Raw genomic sequence first — 25,868 nt, 5'->3', positions numbered from 1 at the left:
GACTTATCAGAGTTGTGTTATCAGACTAGGCCGAAGAGGTTTCTTGCTTAGAAACGCAGATGTTGTTGCTAGAACAAATCCCTCTTCAGCAGTTCATTTTAGTCACAGCTTTCTTCAGTCCACTCATGTGTGTTCTGCCTAAAAAACACCTGGAAGTCACTAATTTTCAATTGTTAGCCGTTAGAGTGACCTACATCACACGATGTCCACTTTCGTAGAGACATATTATATAATGAGGGAAGTATAAATCTGTGCTCTTGTAAAAACATTAGATTTTCTCACTTATAATAGACGTTATTTTGCATAAAGCAAACAGAATGTTAGGAGTCATATTGCCTTTTAATATTCTTGAAGATGTAAGTCTTCTCTGATTTTAATTTCTACAGATGAAACTTTCATAAACGTTTTTAACTTCTCGAATCAGACCACTTTGAAGTTAATCATTCTGATCAAATTAAAAATAATAATAGAAACTACAAAGAATATAGATTAAGCAGTAAAACAATTCTGATGCTAGTCAAAATTTGAAATTAGAGCCAAGAATTACGAGTGCCATTTATTAAACGGTACTAGTGAATTGTCTGTGTACCTGGGTAGAGACGACCAGGTTTGGGACCAATGTGGATTTTGCTGTTTGAGTGGCTAAAGAAGAGGTAATACTCAGCAGCCTCAGTTTTAAGTCTGTGCTCGATGCTTTGTTCGACACTGTGTTAGCAGGCACTTTACATAGATTATCTCATACAGTCCACCCAACGGGTTTATGAGTAGTCACTTACTCCCGTTTCACAGAGGAGGAAATTAGGCTAAGAGAGGTTACGAGGTTACACTGCAGGTAGAGAGTGGGCTTCGTGTTTCAGTCCATTGGGGCTGCCATAACAAAAGGTCACAGACCAGGTAGCTTGTAAACCACAGTTCATTCCTCACAGTTTGCAAGGTGAGTAGTCCATGGCCAAGTACCAGCATAGTCACATTCTGGTGGCATCCCTCCTCCTGGTCTTGCTGTGAACTCGTGTGGTGGGAGGGGCTCCTGAGCTCTGCAGGGTCTCTTTTAAGAACACTAATCTCATTGCATGAAGGTTCCACGCTCATGACTAAGCACCTCCCAAAGGCCTCACCTCTTAATACTATCACCTTTAGGGGTTAGGATTTCAACATGCAAATTTGGGGGGATACATGCACACCGTAGCTCTTGGACTGCAGATTTAGAACTCCAAACTGCTAAAACATCTTCCCTCTTAGGTATGGGGACTTCCTTTTTGCCTAGAACAGCCCTACCATCCTCTCCTATGCTTTCTTTATTTATCAGAAAGTGACTTTTCCTTCTTCTGAACTTGGGTTTTATAGTCTGTGTCACTTCTCTCCAGCCAAAGTTTTATATTGTAGCTCATTCTGCCAGTGTGTGTGTTGCTCTGCCCTCTTCTGTTGTGAGCTCCCATGTGAAAAAAAAAAAAAGAGAAGAGTACGTGAATACGCATTCATATAACAGGTGCAAGGGTCTGTGTATTGCATGAAATCAAGTGAATTATAGAGCTTCTTATTCTTTATCTGCTTGGTCTATGAATTTGTGAAAAAGCCTTTATATCTTTTATAGTAATAGTTAATACTTATATGGCACCTACTGTATTCCAGGCACTATTTTGAGGGCCTTACATGTATTAACTTATTGTGTATTGGTCATTTTTTTCCTTAGACCTGTTACTTGCAATTTATCTATTTTGAGACTGGGTGCATTTTTTACTAGGTACCTAACACGTGGTGATTGGAGTCTTTTATCATTACTTATTGACCTTTATCTCTAATTACATCTTTAAACTTAAAGCCTTTTTTTATTCTTCTGATATCGATATAGTTATACAGACTTTTTTTTCGAATTATTTGGCTCATATATTCTTTTCATTTTTATATCCTTTTTTCTTTTGCTTTTTATCCAGTTTTATCTAAGAGTGGTGGTACAGTATAATGGTTAAAAAGCAAGAACTGCAGGGCTAGATTGCTTGGGTTTGAGTTGTTGCCTGGGGTGTTTATATCTGGCAGTTACAATTCTATACTTGGAGGTAGGAGGCATTTTGACTTTGCTTTATTTAAGCTTTTAACCTCTTCCCATGCTTTATGCCCAATATCTTATCCTGCTCTCCCAGGAGTGAGGTACCTGGTATATTTAAGTTCTGATTCTCTATAAAATTCTGTTCTTACCCTTTCAGTATCACCTGCCATGTGCGCTTTCTGGTGTGTTTCCTTAGTCAGTTTGCACTATTCCATCTACTTTTCTTTGTCTTTTGAAAATGTATTGAAGTATCTCCAAAAGTGGGTATATAAGACTGCTTACTTATAGGGCTGTTTGAAGTTGAGTGTGAGTAAATAGACGTAAGCAACTTGGAATAGTACCTGGCACATCGGAAATGCTTAGAAAGATTTTTCTTGTTTTGTCATTGATGTTCTGAAGATATTCACCGTCCTGTTTATTGTTACTATTAATTTGTCATCAGATTTATTTTTATTTTATAATTCAAGTTTTTCTCCAGTTCTGCATTTTTCTTATTCGAGCGATTTGGAGAAACATAACTTTGGAGCATCCCAATTCAGCATGCCTGAAGTAGTATTTGATTTTAATGGAATTTAAATATCATTTCTCATAATTAAATTATATGATAAGTTAACACTTATAAAATTTTGTATTTGAAGGTTATAGGATACTTTCAGCTAGTTGATGAACTGGATTCTGAATTTCATATCAAAAGGTTTAAATCCCAATGAAGTGTTTTTTTTTTTTTTGTCTTAATGGGAATTTTTGTATTTTAAATAAATTTATGCAAAAAAGAACATTAGTGGTGGTAATGGTTGTACAGTATGTGAACGTATTTAATGCCACTTGTTAAAAAACGAAATTCAACGGAATAAATTTGAAGATATTATTGCCTTTATTCAATGATTCATGAACTGGCAGCATCCAATCTAGTAGATAGAAAGGAGCTCCAAGGAGCTATAAAATCAAAGACTTTTCTAGGCAGAAGGAAACAGGAACAAGGAAGCTGTGGTAGGTGGAAAAGTAGGTTCGTTATTGCAGGTCACTTTCCTTTGGTGATGGCTGGGGTCTGTCATGCAGATTACCCAACAAGTACTGATCACACAATTTCTAATGGACATTAGAAATTGGAATAGCTGAAACTGTAATTACGTCTTCGTTTGATGATGTGGAGCTTAGCATAAATGACTTCATTTTGGCCCTTGAATTGTGTTTTTAACACACCGATCTGTACACTTAAAAATGGTTAAAGTGGTAAATTTTATGTTATGTATATTTCATCACAATTAAAAAACAGACATTAGTTATTATGTACATGTCTCACGTTGAAGGTAAAGAATGTTCATCAGTATTAAATCTAGTCTTACAGGACCATACAGATGGAGTGAGCAGAACATGTTGGCATCAATATGTTGATTTGTGTTTTTGTTTTTCAATCATATATGGTTCTCATTTCATAATGTGAAATTTATTTTTTTAACAGAAAGGAAAAGCTGATGCGATGCTCTCAGTGCCGAGTTGCCAAATACTGCAGTGCTAAGTGCCAGGTAAGAATGTTCAGCTGTACATAGTGACTCCCTCAGGTTCTCTGATGCTTAGATTTGTCCTCCATTATGCCTGTTGACGTACTTCCATTTCTACACCATCTTTGATTTATTTTAACTTACCTTCAGTTTTGAAATAATACATGTGTATGGTAAAAAAATACAAATACATATTTAATATATGTAAAGTTATATGTATATATTTTATATATCACAAAAGAAAAGTAAATGTTTACTCTTCTCCATGTTCTTGTCCTCCTGACCTCAATCCTATTTCCCAGATTTCTTAAAACCCCTGATTTCTTGTGTGTTTTCACAGCATTTTCTATTTTCTTGTGCAAACATATTCATATGTCTATATCCTTTGTTTAAAAAAAAATATACAGATTATTTTGGCACAAATTCTTGTATACTTTTGTTTTTCACTTAATAATCTATCTAGAGGAATTTTTTGTATCATCCCTCTTATTCCATTATATGAATGCACCACAATCATACTTTCCCTGGTAGTGAATGCTTCAGTATTTTCCAATATTTCATATTGCCATTAATGCACCACGTATCTTTTCTGCACATTTTGCATACTTCTGCAAATTAATTGTATGATAATTTCTTCTCAGTTGTATCGATTATTAAAAGGATATATGCATTTTGAATTTTTAAAGCTAATGCAAAATTGGCTTCCAAGAGTTTGAGTTAATTTACAACTGACAGTCTGTGAGAGTACTGCTGTTAATATCATTGAAATTCTTTAAAGGGTGTATAATTAACATTCAACATGACCTTTTCTTCTAACCTTCTGATTAATCATCTAATAAGAAATGTAATTATGCTCTAATGAATTGTGTCATAATAAAAAGTCTAATTGGAGGTTTTCTGTCTATGTCATTGCCCGCCCTCCCACCTTCCATCCCTTTGTTTTTTATTTTGGGGTGTGTGTGTGTGTGCGTGTGTGTGTGCGCGCGCGCATGTGTGTGCACACATGTGCACATGTCATTGCCCGCCCCCCCACCTTCCATCCCTTTGTTTTTTATTTTGGGGTGTGTGTGTGCACGTGCGCGTGTGTGTGCACACATGTGCACATGTCATTGCCCGCCCCCCCACCTTCCATCCCTTTGTTTTTTATTTTGGGGTGTGTGTGTGCATGTGCGCGTGTGTGTGCACACATGTGCACATGTCATTGCCCGCCCCCCCACCTTCCATCCCTTTGTTTTTTATTTTGGGGTGTGTGTGTGTGCGTGTGTGTGTGCACGCATGTGTGTGCACACACGTGCACATGCACCACTCCCATCAAAGTCCTTCTTTTCCATCTTTTAAATCTAGGTCCTGTTTATCTGAGGGATTTTCTGCTATCTCACTTTCTCTCTTGAAAGTAATTTCTCCAAGGTACAAATAGCGTGAGTGATTTTAATAGAAAAGAAAACAAATCATGCAAAACAGTCAGAGCACCCAAGTTTTAATGACAACACTACCATTAGCTAGTTAAATTATCCCAGAGAAAACACTTAAAATTTCTGGGCCTTGGTTTTCTAATCTGTACCACTAATAAGAGCTAATATTTATTGGACATCTACTATGTGCCAGACACTATTTTATTCTACTTACTCTTACAAAAATCTTGAGAGGGCTAGGTACTATTATTATGCTTGTTTCACTAATAAAGAAACTGAATGGCAATGGTATGGAGTGGCAAATGACTTGCCAGACATCCTGTAGCTAGTAGGTTCTGCGGTTTAGGAAATGAACCCAGGTAGTCAGAATTCAGACTTCTAATTTCTCATCTAAGCCTAAGTTTGTTCTTGCTCTAACATTCTGATTAGGTGTAGTTTCCCTTTTTCTATTGTATCCTCTCCCTACCCCTTCCAGATTTTGTTTTATTTTTAATAAAGATTCACTCTGTCCCCAAGGAACACGAAACAAAAAATACAAAAATAGAAGGTTAGGAGTAATGCTTTCTTAATAAAATAGGGAATGTGAAAAATAATTGAATTATTTTTACCCCATTTTGTAAACCAAAAATTCTGTCTAAGTTAAAAAGATACCTAATTTATGTAAGATCACTAGCAATAATAATAGCAAATAGTAATAGCAATAATAATAACAAATATGAAAATAAATGAAAAGAAACCCAGTCTTTTTCTCTACAATACATTCTAGAAAGACTGCTTTAGGGTGATGTTTTAGCTAATTTATTCATGTGAAACAGAGCTTTGTGTTTCGGAGACCTTCGAGCTAAGACTACATACAGAATCTATGATTTAATGTGTTTCTTGACACAAACCTCGTAGATGAACTTTCTTTCTATTTTCAATGACCTGAACATTTACTTTTATTTTCCTCCGTTTTTATGAATGATTTTTCCCCCATGCTTACTTTCTCCTTTTGTAGTACAGGGGCAAAAACCCAAACTCATTATCTGATTAGATTGAGCAGAGGGAGTGTGGTGGGTGGATATGTCATTTTGATTCATTGTAGTGCTTGTATTTTTGCCACATATATTAGCTGTTTACTGTAGCATCAATAATAATATCACCGTTAGATATACTGTAGAAGGTAATGGGAAAATACCTAGTACGATGAAAGATATCGTTTATAACACCAGCTAGTGCATATGCTTATATGTGTGTGGGGGTTGGGGTGTGTGTGTAGAGGTGGGATTGGGAGTCAAAGACTGGCCAGAACGTATGCATTTAAACTGCTCTGTTTAACTCAACCTTAAGGTGCTACATTAAATATTGTAATTATTGCGGATACCTACAAAGCAGCACATAATTAAATTGACAAACTGGACTATAAACAGTAATGAACAGGAGGCTAAAGAACTTGGAGTGGAAATTGATATTGAAGATGTGAATTTGTAGCATAAAATCTATAATATGTTTACCCTAGGGGGACATAACTTTGCTTCACTAGCTTAGCATTTGATGTGCGGTGCTCTGCCATCAACGAGTTGTTTATGAGAGGCTATTGAGGTATTAAAGGATAATATTTTTTGTGCCCATATGGATAGTATCAATGCCATTGGTTTTCACATTTTATTTTTAAACATAAGCAATACAAGGATACATTTTCATTATAAAAATCGACACAACATAAAATAATACAGAATCAAAAGTAAAAGTCTTCTCCAGCTCCCATCCCTATTTCTGTTTTCCAGAGGTCTTCTCTGTGTGTTTGTTTAGTGAGTGGAGGATACACACCAAACCAAGTCGGTGCTTCATATATAGTGTACATATATACAGATATATTTACTGCTATGTACAGCACTGTTTCTGATATTGGCCAAAATAGTTTCTCATCAGTGGCTTTGTATTCCTCTGTGTATACCTTGTTATGAGTTGTCATATAATGTAATAGAGGGATTATATATGGGAACCAGTCTTATTTCGATGTTGGCATAATCATAACATCACAAATGAATATGAGATCAAAGGGGAGGAGCAGGCTAAGTTTTCTTATAAAAAAGCATTCTTAAAATTTGCAGTATTGATAGCAAGTAAATCAATTTCAAGTAAATTTACCAATTATTATTTCACCTCTGCTGTATTTAATTTGATTTATAATATGCACATTTCTAATTGAATTAACTTCCAGGCAAAATAAGCAGCTGGGTACTGCATCAAATTGCAGTTTATATACTTTAAAAAAGTACTATATTAGCAGAGAGGCTCTTTTATGTTGATAATTATAGGCCTCTTTAAAAATGTGAATCATATTTTTGAGTTTATGCTTAGCTGTAGAATGATTTAATTTTTGATGACTCCCACCCTACTAAGCACTTAACAGGGTGATTTAATAAGCTGGTTTCTAGAATATCATACCCGAAATGGTGGTGAAGAGAACCAAGTTCTTTATTTCATAAATAGCTCTTTGCCAGGCTTCAGACTGATAGGATATACAAAATACTGTGTGGAGAAGTTGGCTTCATTTCTAATTGTAACTAAAAAGAGAATATTGTATAAAGGTTAAAATTACTTGATTGTATTTATTTTTTGACTTCTAAAAATGTCTGGGCCCTGATTTTCCTTTTCTCACTTTCCATTCTCCTGGTTAGTGATCCTATCTACTCGCATGATTTCAGTTGGCACCTGTGCATTAATCATTCTCAAAACTCCATCTCCAGCCTCCTCCTTTCTCCTGAGCACCAGATCCATATCTGACAGGGCACCTGCACTTGGGTATTACACAGGTATGTCAAATGCCATACGTCTAAACCTGAGTGCGTTATCTTTCCCCCAAACTTTCACGTTTTCAACCTCAGTGAATAATTTCATCAACCACACAGCACTCCCGAGTTGCCAGGGTGTCATTAATTCTGATTTACATCCTTTCTTAGCTCCACATCCAGTTGATCACCATGTCCTCCTGATTTTACCACCTAGAGATCTGAATTGGTTCACTTCTTTGTAGCTTCTCAACCACTACTGTGCATGTTACCATGATTTCTTTCCTGGAATAGCTGCAGTCTTTTACTCTTGCCAGCTTCTTTTCTGTTTTCTACATAGGAGCCAGAGTGATTATTTTATTTTAGAACATAAGCACAATTGGTCACTGAGCAGCTTAAAATCCTGGGCCACTTAAAACCTTCAGAATGGAATTCAAACTTGAGGACTTTGTCAGGCTTTTACTTCTGGGCCTTTGACTGTGTAAGTCCTTGGGCCTGGACCCAGACCTTTCCCCGTAACTACTGAACTCCTGTTTATACTTTAGAACTCAGATTAAATGTTGCTCCCTTTCCTAAACCCCTGAGACTAGTTTGTGTCCCTCCTTTATTATACAGAAATTTGATTATCTTAAGTATTGGCTTAATTGCAGGTTTGTACAGTTAGATGGTCAAGCTCCTTGAGGGTATGCTTTGTACATTGTTCACTGCTGCAGATGTAGCAGCATTTGTTGAGTGAATGAATGAATGCATTCATTAGTGATACTTGGTTGGAATTAGATTGTAAAAAATTACATTATCTCTAAATAATCTGTAATATTTATTTTTAATTGAAATATAATTGACATAATATTTTATTAGTTTTAGGTGTAAAACCTAATGATTTGATATATGTATATTATGTACATGTTTACATATGTACATATAATCTGTGTATCTTATATCTAATATATCTACATATCTAATATACAGATATTGAGGGAAAGATAGAGCTATATCTATTCCATAGAGAGATATCTATCTCTGTATATGTCTGTCTGTCTATCTGCATGTCTAAGACCTGTCAAGAGGTGGCACTTGAGTGGAGACCTCAAAGACCTAATCAAGATGTGATGATTGAGAGAAGAGAGTTTCAGGCTGGATGCATGTTAAACATAAAAGCAGGAGTGAATATGTTATGTTTAAGGAAGTTATAAGAAGGCCAGGAGAGTGGACCAGAGTAAGCAACAAAGAGAGTCATAGAAGATAAGATTAGGGAGACAGGAGGGGCCAGGTTATGAGGCCTTTATTTGCTGTGGTTAAAAATATACATTTTATGTGTGATGGGCTGCCATTACAGGGTTCTAAGGGGGTAAGAGGGATCAATATTTTGGCCTGATTGAGATTTTAAAGGAACCTTTCTGACAGCTGTGGGGATAGGTACTAGGAGGGCCAGGGTGGAGGCTGAGAAACCAGTTAGGAGGCTATTATAGTAGTGTGGTCACTGTGTCGTGGTGGCTAGGACTAGAGTACTAGCAGCAAAGAGAACTGATCAGGTTTGGGATATCTTTTAAAGGAAGAGCCGACTGAATCTGCTCATGGACGCATTAATTCACACAAGTTGAGAACTCAGTACATGCCAGGCACTGATCTCGTCAGGAGCTCTGATGGCTCGGATTACAGTGGTAGCAGGAAAGATGGTAAGAAATGACTGGACTTGACATATATCTTGAAGGTGCAGCTGGAAGAGTTTGCCAATAGATTAGACAAACGTAAGAGGTGAGGCAAATAGAACAGTCAGGGATGACTTAAGTTCCTGGCTTGAGCAGCTTTTTAATGACAAAAATCTGAAGGCAGAGCAGGTTCTGAGAGGAGAATTCTAATTTACAAATTTTGAGTTCGTGCCTAAAAAGCATACACGTGGAAATGTTGAATAAGTAATGGATATACTCGTGTGGAACTCAGAGGAGGGGCTTGGGCTGTGTGAAAAACATATAAGGGGAATGATACGGGATGGGGAGGGAAAGGGAAGAATGAAGAATGACTCCTTGGTTTTGGCTTTGGCAACTGGGCAGGTAATGATCACATTTATTGACATGGGGAAGACTGCATGAGACCAAGTTTTAGGTGGGAAAAAATCTGCTGCGGACACGTTAGATTTGCGATAACTGATACACGTCTACTAGGCTCAATTTCCCTTTCTCATGTCTGTGACTTCAAGCAATATGTGCAAGCCTCCATCTATATTTTATCAATTATAGACAGTATTTCTTGATTCCCTACTATTTAAGGTGATATTATTCCTACTCTTTCCTCTATCTCTATATCTCATAATTTGCCAGCTGTACCTTTACTTTTATATTGTCAAGGTTAATGATATTTACATTTTGTTGTAGAACACAAAATTAATTTCTGCCTATTAATTGATTCTAAAAGTTCAAAAGCAGCAAACAGTCGTAATAAGTGATTGAAAAAATATTAGTCTATATAGATTCAGATTCAATGTAGTCGCATTCGAAGTCTCACAGACTGTTAAATGGACTGAAGTTTGTATGGAAATGCAAAAGACTTAAACTGAGTCCTTATGTAAAAGAAGAACAAAGTTGGAGTACTCGGACCACCTGATTTAAAGACTCGAACTATAGTAATGAAGAGAGCATAGTACTGGTGTTAGATAGACATATGCAGCAATGAACAGAATAGAGTCCAGAAATAGACCCTGTTCTTTTATGTCATAGGTGCGGCCACAAGAGAGGACACAGGTACAGGAAAACAGTTTAGTATACTCATAGGTTCTAGAAACAGGAGGCATGGATTGCCACCTGGACCTCATGGGAAGCCTCAGAGTGCTCAGGAGGCAGAAAGTAGGATCAGGGGAAAGCTGGGGCCAGAGCCTTTATTAGTGTTTCTTTGGGAAAGGCAAGGCAGGCAGGGTAAGCTGTGTGGGATCGGCTAGTCTGAATAATGCCAGAGGGCTTTAGGCTAAAGGAGTGGCCTCTAGTTGCCTGATACCTTGCTCTAGGACTTTTGAAATTGGAAGGAGGATGTAGGGCTCTGGATTGGTTACTTTGCAGATCAAAGACATGCTCCAGGGGGCTCATCAGGCAGGCTCTCCCAGCCAGAAAGGTTTTTAAGATACCCAAACATCATAATATAAGAAAATAAAGATATAAATAATGTAAGCCCACACATATATGGCCAGTTGATTTTACACAGAGATGTCAAGGTATTAGTATCGAAAGGATAGTCTTTCAACAAATTATGATGGATATGCACATGGAAAGAAATTATATGAATATCAAAAAATAAAGTCATAATGGATTATGGGCTTAAATTTAAAAGCTAAAGTTATACAACTTTTAGAAGAAAACTTAGGAGAAAATCTTTGGGCCTGGGATAAAGTTTCTCAGGCAGGACTCAGAAAGCACTAACCATTACAAGAAAGATTGATAAATTGGATTTTATCAAAATTGATCCTTTCTTTTTGAAAGACATCATTATCATTAATAAAATGTAAAGGCAAGCTACACACACACACACACACACACACACACACACACACACACACACACGATATACATGTATCTGACCAAGGAGTTGTATCTAGAATTTATAAAAAATATTTACAATTTAATAGTTAAGATAACCCAGTAAAATGGAGAAAACATTTAAAGAGACAGTTCAATAATATATGCAATAAAAGATGATCAGCATCACTAGTCATCAGAGAAATGAGAATTAAAACCACAATGAGATACCGTTATGTACCGAGTAGAAAAAGACTGACCATACCAAGTGCTGACAAGGATGTCGAGCAACGAACCTCATAAAGCACTGGTAGGAATGTAAAATGGTGCATCTGCTTTGGAAAAGTTTGGTAGTTTCTAAAAATGTTAAATGTACACTTACCAAGTAACTTATCAATCTACTCCTGAGTTTAATACACACACACACACACACACACACACACACACACACACACACACAATGCTATTATTCAACCATAAAAAGGAACAAACTACGGATATAGCAACATGTGTGAATGTCAAAAAAACACTACTGAGAGAATAAAGCGAGACTGTGAGAAGTAATGCTATTCTAGAACAGGCACAACTAATCTACAGTGATAGAGACTAGATCACTGGTTGCCAGGGATGGAGGGCTTGAATGTACAGGGGCATAAAGGAATTTTTGGGAGTAATGACATTCCATATCTTAATTTTGGTGTTGGTTACATGGGTGTGTATATGTATTTGTCAAAACTCATTGAACTGTACTCTTAAAATGAGTACATTCATTATAATGTAAATTATATCTAAATAAATTGTTTAAAAATATTGTTTACTGTAGAGCCATTAAGTGCGCATAGCTTACATTTCTTTGTCTGTACTAAAGTGATCACAATCTTTAAGCTACTCAAAGAACAAGAATGCGGTTTGTGGAAACAATTATAGGAGGCTAAGAGTGGGGCGGGAAGACCAAATAGAAGGCTAAAGCAGTGGTCTAAATCAGAGCCATTCTTAGCATTAAATTAGAGTCTCCATTTTAACACTCCACCGCTTACTCAAAATCATGCTTAAGTCAGGAGGTGTTTGGAGACTTGCTATACAGCCTTTGGGTTAATTCTCTCTTTTCCTGCCACTTTTCAATCCCTTTCTCTCTCTGTCTTCAATTCTAGATCCTTGTTGGGGTTCTGTGTGGCACATTGGCTCCCTTCTCAGAAAATACGTAGAAGATAGCTGCCCTTTGAGGGGGCCTCCTTGCCCTGTTCCTGCAGTCTGTCTTCTTGTCCCCACTTTCTTCCAGAAGCAAGAGTAAACCCCTTATCCATTGATAGCCCTTCTAGTTCACTTGAGAGTTAAAAACTTGGTAATTACTTTCGTTGGGGACATAAATGCATGCACCTCACCTTCCATGTTCAACTAGAACCTGGCATTGACATTTTGACTAATGTAGCATGGAAGTTTCTTTCAAAGAAGATTGGAAGTCTGTAGAAGTGAAGGATATATTTTGTTATTCCAACTAAAACATATCAATTAGGTCATTCCATCTTGATAGGATTTCTCACTAGATCAGAAAGATTGGCAAACTTTCTGTAGATGGCTGGATAATAAATATTTTAGGCTTCGTGGACCATAGGGTTTTTTGTCATAACTACTCAATTCCTTTGTCATAGTATGAAATCAGTGAGTGTAAACTGTGAGTATGTTTCAATAAAACTTTGCAAAAACTAAAGGCAGAATGGATTTGACCTATACCCTACATGGCATCAGGACTGACGTTGGGGCACTAATGTTACTACTTTTCATATGGTTCCTCAGTTAACCAGGAGACCGTAATTCCCATTTCCTAAGAAGTATTAATTCTTCTTTTCTTCTGTCAACTTCATGCCCTATGACCACCCTCCTGCGTCAGTCTATTTTTTTATATGTTCTTATCTGTCTAATTCGATTAGATGGGAAGGTGTTCTTGTTCTACATTTGGTACAGCATTCAGTGAGCTTTTAGAGTGATGAGTCTAACATCTATCCTAGGTCTCCAGCGTGCTCTACGGAGATTTTATGCACGATTTTAATCGATACCTGTCAGTCAACTGTAGCTGGTTAGACAACCTGCTTAGCATTCCAGTTTTCTTTTCTCAGATTCCAACTTTTCAGATCTTCCTTCATCTGTAAACCTGTAATTCAATATTGGATTACACATAAGGCCTAAGGAAGGAGATATTATTTATTTGCTGTTAAGTAGTCCGAATGGAAAGCTGTTGGATCTCTTTTCTTTCCTGCAAATTTCATGGCAACTCCACTATCCTAACTTTTGCCCAATGGAAACCTGCATAAATGGTTGATTGTGAGCGGGGTGAGTCATGAATATGTGGAAAAAAATTATGGCAGTGTTTCACATAAAAGATGTTCAATTAATGGTAATTATTAATCACAAATGGAATTGTTGAATAAGCTGGCTTAAAAGAATTCTTTTTTAAAAATATATTTTAAGTCAATTAATTCTTAATGACCCAAAATCTGTTCTATGTAAGCCTAATGTGGGCAGGTTTCAAACCTATTTTGACATAATTCAGATATTCGTTAGGTTATTAAAAAATCACAAATTTTATCATTGAGATTCTACCTTTGAGATCACTGAATCCAGTCCTCTTACTGAATGTCTGCTGAGCCCAGGTTATGAATTAGATGTGTTTTACCCAAACCAGGCTCCATACATGTTGACCCTTCTAATATTTCATCCCAAACAATAAATAATAAGCTGCTCTGAAATGAGTATTTACTCCAACCAGAATCCAATGTTTAACGGTATTTAAGTGAATTATTGTCCTGTAGTCACTCTGTATCCAAGGAGGGGAGGGAAATGTTATAATAATAGTGCAAAGGTTATTTTAAGTAAGAATGAAGTAAATCGATTTTCTCTTTCTGTTGTAACATCTCATCAGTCCTCTCCTTTTGTAATCAAGCACTGAAGAACATCTCACACTGGTCAACAAAGAATTGTTAGTGGTTTTACTGTCCTTTGTTCTTTTTGGATGGCATTAATTTTAAATAATCAGTGATAAACATACAACAAATTGTATCTCCTGAATGGTACTAGTTTTAGAATAAACCATGAGATATCTATTGAACACCTGATGAATGCAAGATGCTCCTAATTGGTAGTACACTTATTTAAGAAAATTAGACATAACAAAGCAAAATTGATAAAAATTTTTCTTGAACGAGTCTTTGCATTACAAAAGATTTCATAAATATTACAGAAGAATTCACTGAAGTGTTTTTTAGCATTTAAAAATTAATGCATTTAAAAATTCTTTGAGCTACAACCATGTTTTCCAAAATAAACATTAAAAAGTTAAGTGTTTATTAAACAGTAATTTTCTCTTTCATATAAAAATGCTTTTTACCTTATACTAGATATAAGGTAATTATATATGCTTTTATCTATAAATATAATACATGATATTTGTAGAAAATTCAAACAGTATTGGGAAAGTAAGGAGAAAGACAAAAAATAGCTTTTTCTTTTAGGAAAAGCTGAAAAAATGATTACTAATTTTTCAGTATGTTAAATCTATGATAAGCACTCTGAAACTTATTTCTTTACATCACTGAAATTTGTTAGGATCAACTGCATATAATATTCTGTGCCAACAATATGCAGATGAACAATTTTGAAATTTATTACTACTCATGAGAAAGATAGGAGAAACTTACCGTTCTTACCATTACACAAGGCTACAGAGCCCTCACTTCCCTCTGCCCTAGACACTTCTAAATACTGTTAGTTTCAAATTGGTCACCTATGTTATCTTGTTTCTGTTAGCATTTCTTTTATCACTGGTGTGTTTTGTGTTTTTTGCTTGTTGGTTTTTCTTTTTTAGGCACAAGTTTCCTATTCATGTCCTTTATTTTTTTTCTATCTTTTTTTTTCTTTAAATTGAAATGTTCATCCTTTTCTTAGTGATTTTGTAGGACCTTGTTTTTGGAGACATTTAATACTGTCTACATATTTTAGATTTTGTTTTCCTGGTTTATCCTTTATCTTTCAACCTTGTTTGTGGTATTAGATTTTTTTCCTTCTGATGTGCAAAAGTTATTTATCTTCATGTAGTTTAATATGTATATCTTTTCCTTTATGGTTTTGGGTTTTATGTCCTGCTTAGAAACACTTCCCCTACCTCAATATTATAAAATGTTCATTTCTGTAGGGCAACAGTTAATGGTAAGTATAGAATAGTGTTTTATTGTTTCATCTATTTAACACATATGATGGCCTCCTTCTAAATTTTGTCTAGCTCAGGCTTTTTCTTTTTTAAAATTAAGTAATTATTTTTTTTATGGTGACATTGGTTAACAAAATCCAGTAAGTTTCAGCTGTACACTTTAACAATAAGGCATATATATATTTATACTGTGTTTACCTCCCATAGTTAGATTTCTTTCTGTCACCACATATTTGACCCCCTTTACCCCGTCTACCTCCCCGCTTCCCCCTTCCCCTTCCCCTCTGGTAACCACTAGTCTATTGTCCATGTCCATGAGTCTCTGTTTGTTTGTCCTATTCATTTGTTGCTTTTAGGGCTTTTCAACCTTAGCTACACATGGGACCCCTTGCAGTGATTGAAAACAGTTCCGACACCTGGTCCTATCTCATCGGTGCTGACAGGATTTCTGGAGTGGATCTCAGGCTGTGTATTTAAAAACATATTTTTACATATGTGTGTGGTGTGTATAACTATGTGTAGCATTATTCTAGATCTGGAGTTTGTAGCTCTCAGACCCAACTCTACCTTTCCATGACAATTTTTATTGTACTCTACTATCTTGAAATGAAATTTCATAGGTATTACAATCTACCTAGTTATATATTTTCAAAATTAAATATCAATATAATGCCACAACTGGAACATAAAAGAGAAAGAAAATTAAAACAACTTGTAATAAAATAATACATATTTTAATATAACTGCTTAGGTGTGACTAGACTAAAAGACATAGACTAAGAAGTCATATACATGCACCTATCCAGAGTCACTGTGAAAAAGGAAGTATAAAATAGAGATCAGAAAATGTGTTTTATTAGTAATGCAGATACTTTAAGTGGTATTGCCTTCAGTGACATGCTTTTATGAAATGTTGAATAACTTTTGACTTACCTAGAATATTCAGTGCTATTAAGACTGTAAAAACAAACTTTTTGTTTTTATATACGAGAGGAGGTTTAGTTCTAGGCTCAGATAATTACAAACAAGTTTGTTACCTTTATAGGATGTCCGATTGGACATTTAAAAGTTGCGTTGTATTTGGAACAGTCCCTCATGGTATGGAACTGCCCTACACAGCATGTCCAGCATCTCTGGTTCCCAGCCACTAGTGCCAATGGTGCTTCCTAAACATCGTGACAGACAAAAATGCCACCGCAAATTTTCCAGACAGCTCAAGATTAGGATCATCCCCATTGAGAACTATTGATTTAGTTAATTAGTTTATGGTGTGAATCAATAAAAATACTGTAAAACATGAAACTGTATAGATTCTGAAGTTGGTTTTTGTCATGCATGTACTGAAAAATGGAATTAAATCACAGACATCTTCATTTCCTTTTTTTCCATCTAAAACTCTTGTTTCCCATTGTCTTGTTTCTCAACACAATATTTTCATTTCCTTTGTCTTTTATGCTAATTTGTCCTTATTGTACATCATTGTTAATTTTCAACTACAAGAACAGAAAACATTACAATCAGTATTGTGAATAAAATCTTAATTATATCCTGTATTTGCAGTAATGAAAGAAAACAGGAAAAAGTAAATCAAGAAGTTTATGTTTGAGGAACTGGAAGATATATAATGTGCCATTGAAATCTAGACCAGGATTAAAGTTTGTAGAGTGAGGATAATGCCTAAAGTTTTTGTATGCTTCTGGGGTTTTGCTTCAAAGTCAAATGCACTTACTTAAAGATTTTGTTTAAGCCTTTTCTTGGTCTGCTTATACTAGTATGGCTTATAAGATGTGATAGGTGAAGCTGAACAATAAATCCTAACAATTAATGTTTCAAAAACATGGATTTTACTATCATGGTAAGAAATGGAGTGGCCTGTAAAGTTGATAATGTATTACAGACCAGTTTCAAGTTGTATGATTGCTTTCCATATTTACATAGATCTGATCTGGCTTTTAGATGAAAAGAATGAACATCTTTTTTGCTGAAGCAAATGGTGAGATAAGTATGTTGTCTGATGTTTTCATGCAGTGATCTAGGAATAGTTTTGAGAAACATATTGTTTAGTTTCTAATTACTGTTGAGAAAACAGAGCTCAATATAAATTATGTTACAGTCCTAAAATCGCTTTTGACAAGAATTTTCCAAAATTTGGTTGTTTAAATAATGCCATCTGACAGGTTAGTTGATTCCTTACCTAGGGGTACATTTTGTAGTTCCTTCACTCTGGTAAGCTACCAGGAGGATGAGCTGCTCAAAACTGGAGGTTTTAACAAAGGAGTAATGGGTGATCTTTTGTAGTTGAGATAAGTATTGGTTAAAATCTGCCATTAATATCTTTTGGTCCAAATTATGTCAGCCTTATTTCAGTAGGTGCAGTTTTTTTTCAGCTGGCCACTTACTCAGGCTTTGAGAGGAGCCAAAGGAGCTTTCTCAGAGACTCGCTGGCACTGTAGTTCATTCCCGCTCACACGGCTGGTACATTGAGGGCACCTATCAGGCTTCTCAACTTTTAATACCAAATGAGAACTCTTCCACCAAAGTTATGGTTCTCCCTTCGGTCAGTAATCACGAATGTCAACACTGTAGTTTCCTGTCAGCATGAAATAATAGAGAATTTGTCTACTTAACCCAGTCTCATTCAAAGACCAGATGAAAGAAAGAGAGTGTGTATGTATATCTGAGTCAGCATATGCCAACCTAACTTCCCAAAGGATGGCAGTTATAATCATGGGAAACTGCGTTAACTAATCTATACAAGATTCTTTAATGAAGAGCTTTTTAGAATTTCCGGTAAGCTAAATATATTTCGAATCTCTAAGCAGGGTCTGTATTATGTAGTGTTCTTCAAACTTATTTGACAATGGAACCGTATTTTTTTAGGGATCTTATACATGTTGGTAATTGCTAATTTCTATTCCATGACTAGCCTCCTGAACAATAGTGACATTTCCCCACCACTGAGTTACATTTTAATATTATGCCTTTTAGTGAGTACTGACATTAGAAGCGGCTGTATGGAAGGCCATCATAGTTGTAAACTATTGTTGAAGATATTGTCCAGTATGTTGATTAGCATTCTCACAATAAAATCCTCCTGTGATTTAATACTTGGTAAAGCTATGTGTTTTTCTTTTCTGTCAGATGAGAATTATATAAGCCATTGTGCTTTTTTTTTTTTTTTTTTTGCCTTGCCTTGCCTGTAAGGCAACTCAAATAAATGTAGCACACAGCACAGTAAATTATTTAGCTCTCATGTTTAGCATACTAAGTAGAATTTTTACTCTCCCCTTTTGTATTTATGTAACTTAGAGATTAAATCTCTGCTCTTGAGGCTCACTTTCTTCATTCTTAATATAAGGATAATATCTACCATTTGTATTATTGTGAAAATCAAATGAAATATTCTTTTTAATTGCTTAGTCATGTGTCTGACACATGGTAGAATGTTAAGTAAATGCTAGAGGACTTTTTTCATAATTTTAACATCTTCTGTTTTTAATTTTACAACCTTATTTCATACACATCTTTAATTTGAAGCAACTTAGTCTTGTTTAGAAGTGAGTGAAGTATAAATATTGAAAAAAAAAAGATTATAAACATCACATTAAGAACACTGCCATAGTGGATATGAAGGAATGAAGTGAGATAACCGTGAGAGGGGATGATAAAAGAAGTGATGTAATGATGTCTTCAGGATTTGGGTTATTAGGAGGTAGCAGCAGATAAACCATACCTTCACTCAGCAACTTGAAACAGGTAAATCTTTCTGAGCAAAATGCTGGCTTAAACTTGAACCTGAGTCACAATTTCAAAGTAGCTGCAGCTCTTTAGAAATTTTTGGTTGTGCTGCATATTTGTGCCATAAGTGGAAAAGAGAGAGTTCTTCTGAGGGGGATTCTATAGGCCCAGAAGTTGGGAGGCAGATTTATAATTTCTGAAATAAGAAGTGGCGTGAGCATCAGGGATTTCAGTGATGGAACTCCCAGCTCTCAGTTGGAACAGAACCTATTAGGCATTTGGTCTAGCTGTCTTACTCAGCAGGGCTAAATACTAGATACTCTGTATTTGATTTTAAAAGGAAGTATTCCTATATGAAGGGAGCCATGGCATTTCTGACCCAAGACTCAGGGAGAGAATGGCCTTCCGTTTAGTCCTCTTATCCCTGGTCTTGCAGGATCAGTGACGGGCTCACTGGTGTCTTCAAGCCACACCACCAGCACATGGCTAGGATCATGGGTTAAGTGACCATATAATTTATCATCTAAACTACATTTTCTTTTGTGAATGAAAAGGGCACTATTAATAATTAGGCCAGGACAATGTAAATAACAAGACAGTCCTAAGAAAACTGGACATTTCATCACTTTAGCTAATAACCCCTTTCTATGTTATCTTCAAAAACAAGATTTTATTTTTTTTTTGTTACATTAGCACTTCTGATATTTCTCTACTCATTGTAATAGATGGAAATTCAGAAATCTATCTGCCCTGTTTTGATTTTCCTAAATCATGTGTTTTATTTTCCAATTTGGAGCGTATTTTGTTTTTTTATTCAAAATCACTGTCTATTATTAAATCCTATTTAATCAGATAAAAGACCGTCTTATAAATTATTAAACAAGCATAATGATTCTTTCTTTGGACTCCGCCAGCCAGGTAATAACCAGGGGGCAAATTAAAGGACAGAGGTAAAGTGGAGGCTGGCAATGTCCATACCTGGTAACTGCATACTTGGCAAAGACTGAATCCTGGATCATTAATGGTATTAGAAAATGCTTTCATTTTCTATTTTTCAGTTATAGTTAGCCTGTTGAGATGAAATTAATATCGATAACTCTCAATGTTCAAACCAGTATAAATGAAAGTTAAATTTTTATGTCTTGTTTGTCCACTCTTAACAGAAAAAAGCTTGGCAGGACCACAAGCGGGAATGCAAATGCCTTAAAAGCTGCAAACCCAGGTATCCTCCGGATTCTGTCCGACTTCTTGGCAGAGTTGTTGTCAAACTCGTGAGTATAAAACTTGTGAAATATGCTTGGGTTTTCATTTAACAAAAGCACTCACAGTTGCTATAATTATTCTTATTTAAGGCTGAATTTTAAACCCACGTGAAGGCAGAAGGTGGGTTATTCCAGGGAGTATCTTAAGACAAAAATTTACTGTTTTCCTGTTAATCGTGGCATCAGTGGCAGTGATGAAGTGCATGGCCCCTTTTTGAAGGCCCTGCGTGATCTCCTGGGGATGGAGACATAAGGTCCTGTATATCTGGGGCATGAGATGTTAGTAATGTCTGTTACAGTGACTTTCTTTTTTACTGTGAACTAATGTACAGGGCAAGTATATAATTTTCTTGGTTGCCTCTTCAAGTGAGATTTATTTAGATAATTAATCTTACGTGGAGGAGTGCTTATTTTTTTATTTATAGCCAAGATTCGATAAAAGTGTTTCTCTAGTTGTTTTCCTTACTCTGCCAAAACAGCTGGTGGATTCTGTGAAATCTCCTTTGGTGACACCTTCCAGAAATTTTTTGGGTTTAGCTCTTCAGGCTTTAGATATTCAGGCTTTAGCCTGAATATCTCTTTCTCAATTACTTCCAGTTCTATTCTGTCCTGTTGTTTATCGAGTTTTTTTGGCTCTAAAATTTTATACAGGGTTTTAAGAATATACGAGTATTATCGTGTACCTAAAACTAATACAATGTTATATGTCAAGTACGTCTCAATTTTAAAAAAATGGATTTGGAATACCAAATGGGCATTATCTTTGGACTGAATATAAAATATCTGTCACACATACTTACCACTATTTTTAAATGTGTACATTGTATTGAACTAAAAACAAATTTATTTCAAAGCACTAGTAAATTCAGACCAACTTATGCATTTCTGTAATCACTGTATATGAAAAGTATAGTTACTATTACATTTGAGTCTGAACATTTTTGCTGCTTTATTAATATAGAAAAGAAATGAGTTGCTTCAGAATCACCCAAGGCACTAGTTGTTAGTCTCCACCCCTGACTTACTGAATCAAAATCTAATAGAAAACAATTATAATAATAGTTACCTTCTATTGAGCTTACTATTTCCGGGCCCTGTGGTAATTGAAACATGATATACCTCACTTCATCCCCGCAACAACCCAGTGAATTAGTGCTATTATTACTCCTTTGTTTCAGATAAGGAAATTGATGACCCTGAACTCAAGATTAAGTAATTTGCCCAAGATTGTATAGTTTGTAGTAAATTATCATTTTTATCCATCTTTGCTTTTTTATAGGAATTAATAATAAAATCCTTAAAATACTATAAGTCTGTAGGTAGATTTGGGGAAAAAATAAACTTATGAAAACTTCTTGTAAAAGAGTTTTGCATTTGGAAATTAAACTGGTGGTTAAGTCACAACTTTTATTTTATTTTAATTGTTACCGATCAAATAATTCAGCTCTAAGAAAGTGAAGAGAAGGAATTACTATATAGAAAATTTGTAACAGACTTTCATTTAAATATCTAAAGATACTCAAACATTTTTATTTATATATTAGAGCACTTGAAATTAATTTTGGTGTTTTTTCCCCTTTACTTCATAGATGGAAGAAACCCCCTCTGAATCGGAGAAACTTTACTCATTTTATGATCTGGAGTCAAGTAAGTGATTGTCTATCAGCATCTAAAAAAAAAATTCCTATTATTTATTTGTCGAGCTGGTCAGTTGCTTCATTTTTAACTTTTTTTATTTTTGTCTCTCCGTTATGTGAGGCAAATCTAACACTAGCTTATTTAATTTATTCCAGGATAGCTTTGGCCAATAGGAGTTTATAAAGAGCCAGCTTAGGCAGTAAGGGGAGTGTAACCCTTAGTCCAGTTGAGAAAATAATTTTTCTTCTGTTTCTACCTCATTCTCTTTGCACTCTTGGTTTCTTTTTAATGTCAGAGAACAGTGATGTGAACAGGAATAGAGGGTTTTGGGGGAGTTCCAGGGAACATTTAAGGTCACTAGTCTTTTAGATTATCAGGAAAGTAGAAGGTACAGATGACATGAGCTCTCTGACAGCAGTGAGCGTTGTTCTTCTCCTGAACTACCACTCATAGAGTAAATTTGCTACCCAGTTTAATATTTCTGGATGGAGACAAAGAAAATGATCTAGTACAGAGTTTATGGTTATGGGATCCTAAGTGCCAATGATAAGTTATTATTTAAGAATCACCAATCATTGCAAATCAAAACTACAGTGAGATACCGCCTCATACCCATTAGGATGGCAACTATCAAAAAGAAGAATAATAATAAGTGTTGATGAGGATGTGGAGAAATTGGAATCCTTGTGCACTGTTTGGTGTGAATGTAAAATGGTGTGGCTGATGTGGAAGACTGTAGAGAGGTGCCTTAAAAAATTAAAAACAGAATTAACATCTGACCCTGGATTCTGGTTATATACTCAAAAGAACTGAAAGCAGAGTCTTAAAGAGACATTTATTCATCCATATTTGTAGCAGTATTATTCACAATAGCTAAAATATGGAAGTAATGCACATGTCCATCCATGGATGAATGTGGTATATGTACGCAATGGAGTCTTATTCAGCGTTAAAAAGGAAGGAAATTCTGGCGCATGCTACAACATGGATGAACCTTGAGGACATTATGCAAAATGAAATAAGGCAGTCAGAAAAAGACAAATACTGTATGATTTCACTTATATGAGGTACTTACAGTAGTCAAAATCATAAAAACAGAAAGTAAAATGGTAGTTACCAGGGGCTGGGGAGAGAGATGAACGGGAAATTATTTTTTAATGTGTATAGAATTTTGGTTTTACAAGATGAAAAGAATTTTGGTTTTACAAGATGAAAAGATGGATGTTGGTGATGGCTGCACAACAGTTTGAGTATTTAATACTACTGAACTGTATACTTACAAATGGTTGCTAAGGTAAATTTTACATTATGTGTATTTTTACACAATTTAAAAAAGAAAAAAATAATTGGGATAATTGTTCTGTTGAACAAGTAATTTAAAGAAAATGTGTAGACTTGACCTGAGCAGCAGAGTTACGCTGTAGTCCAATGTGATGTATTATTTCAAGTTTTCATAAAGAACTAATCAGCCATTTTTTCTTGTTATATTACTGCTAAGTAATTAACATGTCTTACAGTGTTTCACTGTGAACATTAGCCCTGCTCAGAAGTAGTGTCATATTTACTGCCTTCAGTGAAATGCTCTCAAATGTTATCATCAGATTGTGCACTCTTAGCCTTAACACCTCTTTGTGGGGTAAATTACACCGAGTTTTTAAAAAGGTGATATTGCCTTTGGAACTTTCTTCTTCTCTTGGGGTTGAAGCAGCATCATATCTTATTTATTCAACCAGAAAATAACTTGAAGTTGAGATTTCTTTGGTTGATCCATCTTTTCTTCCTGATGTACTTTATATGTGACAAATTTCACCAATTTGAACTTTAGCTAAACTTTTCAGTCCTCGTTTTCTGGGTTTTTTTTTTTTTTTTTGCCTTTGAAATGGTACTGTTTACCAGTTAGTCATGAGCTGGTTATAAATTCTTTCACGGAAAAGTCTGCTTAAATTCACTGACTTAATAAGCATTTGTCATGGTTTGAGCATGTATACAGGATAATGTAGAAAATCTGGTAACAGACATCTTGACTGATTTTGTTTTTAATGTTTTTTTCATTTCTATGTGTATATATTTTGTTTTGACAGGTGGTTGATCTTATATTGTAGATGAACTTTGGCAGAATTTAATTGATATTGTATGTATTATGATTTGTTGTTGTCAAAAAGAAATGGCTATGTATTTGCTCTCTGTCAGAATGGAATCTAGGGCAGGAAATATCTAGTTTAACAGCTACCATTGAACACCTGAAAATTATTCATTAAAAGTTCACTGTGTGATCATACTATTTATTTTTCTTTAAAAAAGATATTAACAAACTGACCGAAGATAAGAAAGAGGGCCTCAGGCAACTTGCAATGACATTTCAACACTTCATGAGAGAAGAAATACAGGATGCTTCACAGCTGCCACCTTCTTTTGACATTTTTGAAGCCTTTGCAAAAGTAAGTGTTAAGTTTGGTATCTTTGCTAATACCATAAATCAACTCTTTACTCTTTATTTTGTTGTTGATCCATGAAAATCTGGATCCCTTCATGCCTTATCTCATTCTCTTACCTTAATGAGTAGAGAATGAAGGAATATATTGCTTATATTGAAAAAGGTGTTACTTTTTCTGTTTTATCACTATTCTTATTAATGGCCTGAGTATGTTCATTGTCTGCTCTCAAAGCATTTTCTCGAAAGAAAAAGCATGTTTTCTTTTCTCAAAAGTAAGGAGCATATTACATTATTTTTAACTAATGGATTTAAGTTTGCCATTGCATTCATTTAGATTTCTGGTGGTGTTTCCGTAATAGAACTTGTCTTTTTGAAGTGAAAAATGTACTGGGATGCACTTCTTGATTAAGTGAATTCTAAATGATGTGAAAATATAACTGTTTCTGATTTAAAAATAATTGCCTAAAAGTCTGTTTAAATGTTTCAGGCCACTAAAATTCTAGGTTAGGGATAGAACATAGGTTTAATTTAATATTTGATTGTGGTCTTTTGGTAGTGACTACCTGAAGTGCTCTTTTGGGAAATGGTTCTGAGGGTTTGTAGGGGGTTCAGGGAGAAAGAATGCACTGATGGGTTCTTAATATATATCTTGATGTCCCTGGGGTAGGGACAAAGGATCAGATATGCCCACATTACTACTGTGTTTGCTGTCCTTGCTTTCTTATATATTGTGTGTTTGGGTTTGTTTAACTATTGATCACATTTTAATAACGATATTGCTACTTACTTTAGAATTTGTCAGGGCACATCTAATGACTTATTTATCCCATGAATATTTTAAGGTATGTTTTGTAATCTATTTTCTAAGAATTACAGTGTGATTAATGTGTTTACTAGAGATTTATTCTCGTTTTTCCCAAATGTATTTTTATTCTTTAGGGTATGTTTTTATGATTTTCTGGTAATATCATCTTAGCATTAAGATCCGGTTTGACTAAAATTTAAAATTGATATTAAATTATAGTGGTTATTTACAATACATTTGAGAAATTTCTCATGTTTATTTCATATTCTTCCGAAAATTATAACCTGTAGTGGTACCATGTATATAACACACAGTTTCTTTTGATGTTAAACACTATAAAAATAACACCTACTAAAAGATAAAAATATACTTTATGATAGCTGTCATTTCATAGCTAGTGTTAAGTCTGTAGCTATTCTGTGACAGTTGTTTCTATTGTTGGAAAATGTTCAAGTGCTAATTATTGGTGTTATTAGTATTTATGAAAAAATATTTAAAAATATCTTCTATTGCTCAATGTAAAATGTGAATTACTATCTTATTTCTCTTATTTCT

General features: G+C 35.0%; 1 protein-coding gene across 1 annotated transcript in view; it reads left to right on the top strand.

Moving 5' to 3' along the window:
• Positions 1 to 25,868, top strand: part of SMYD3 (SET and MYND domain containing 3) — a 548,731-nt gene that overhangs the window by 100,447 nt on the left and 422,416 nt on the right. Inside the window, exons 2-5 of the mRNA XM_015591285.1 lie at positions 3,507 to 3,570; positions 20,338 to 20,445; positions 22,026 to 22,083; positions 24,376 to 24,512. Coding sequence (XP_015446771.1) covers positions 3,507 to 3,570; positions 20,338 to 20,445; positions 22,026 to 22,083; positions 24,376 to 24,512 — 367 coding nt within the window. The remainder of the gene's footprint in view (positions 1 to 3,506; positions 3,571 to 20,337; positions 20,446 to 22,025; positions 22,084 to 24,375; positions 24,513 to 25,868) is intronic.

Source organism: Pteropus alecto, unplaced genomic scaffold (genome assembly GCF_000325575.1).
Source record: "Pteropus alecto unplaced genomic scaffold, ASM32557v1 scaffold115, whole genome shotgun sequence".
Taxonomy (NCBI): Eukaryota; Metazoa; Chordata; class Mammalia; order Chiroptera; family Pteropodidae; genus Pteropus; species Pteropus alecto.
This window is presented reverse-complemented; position numbering and strand designations above follow the sequence as displayed.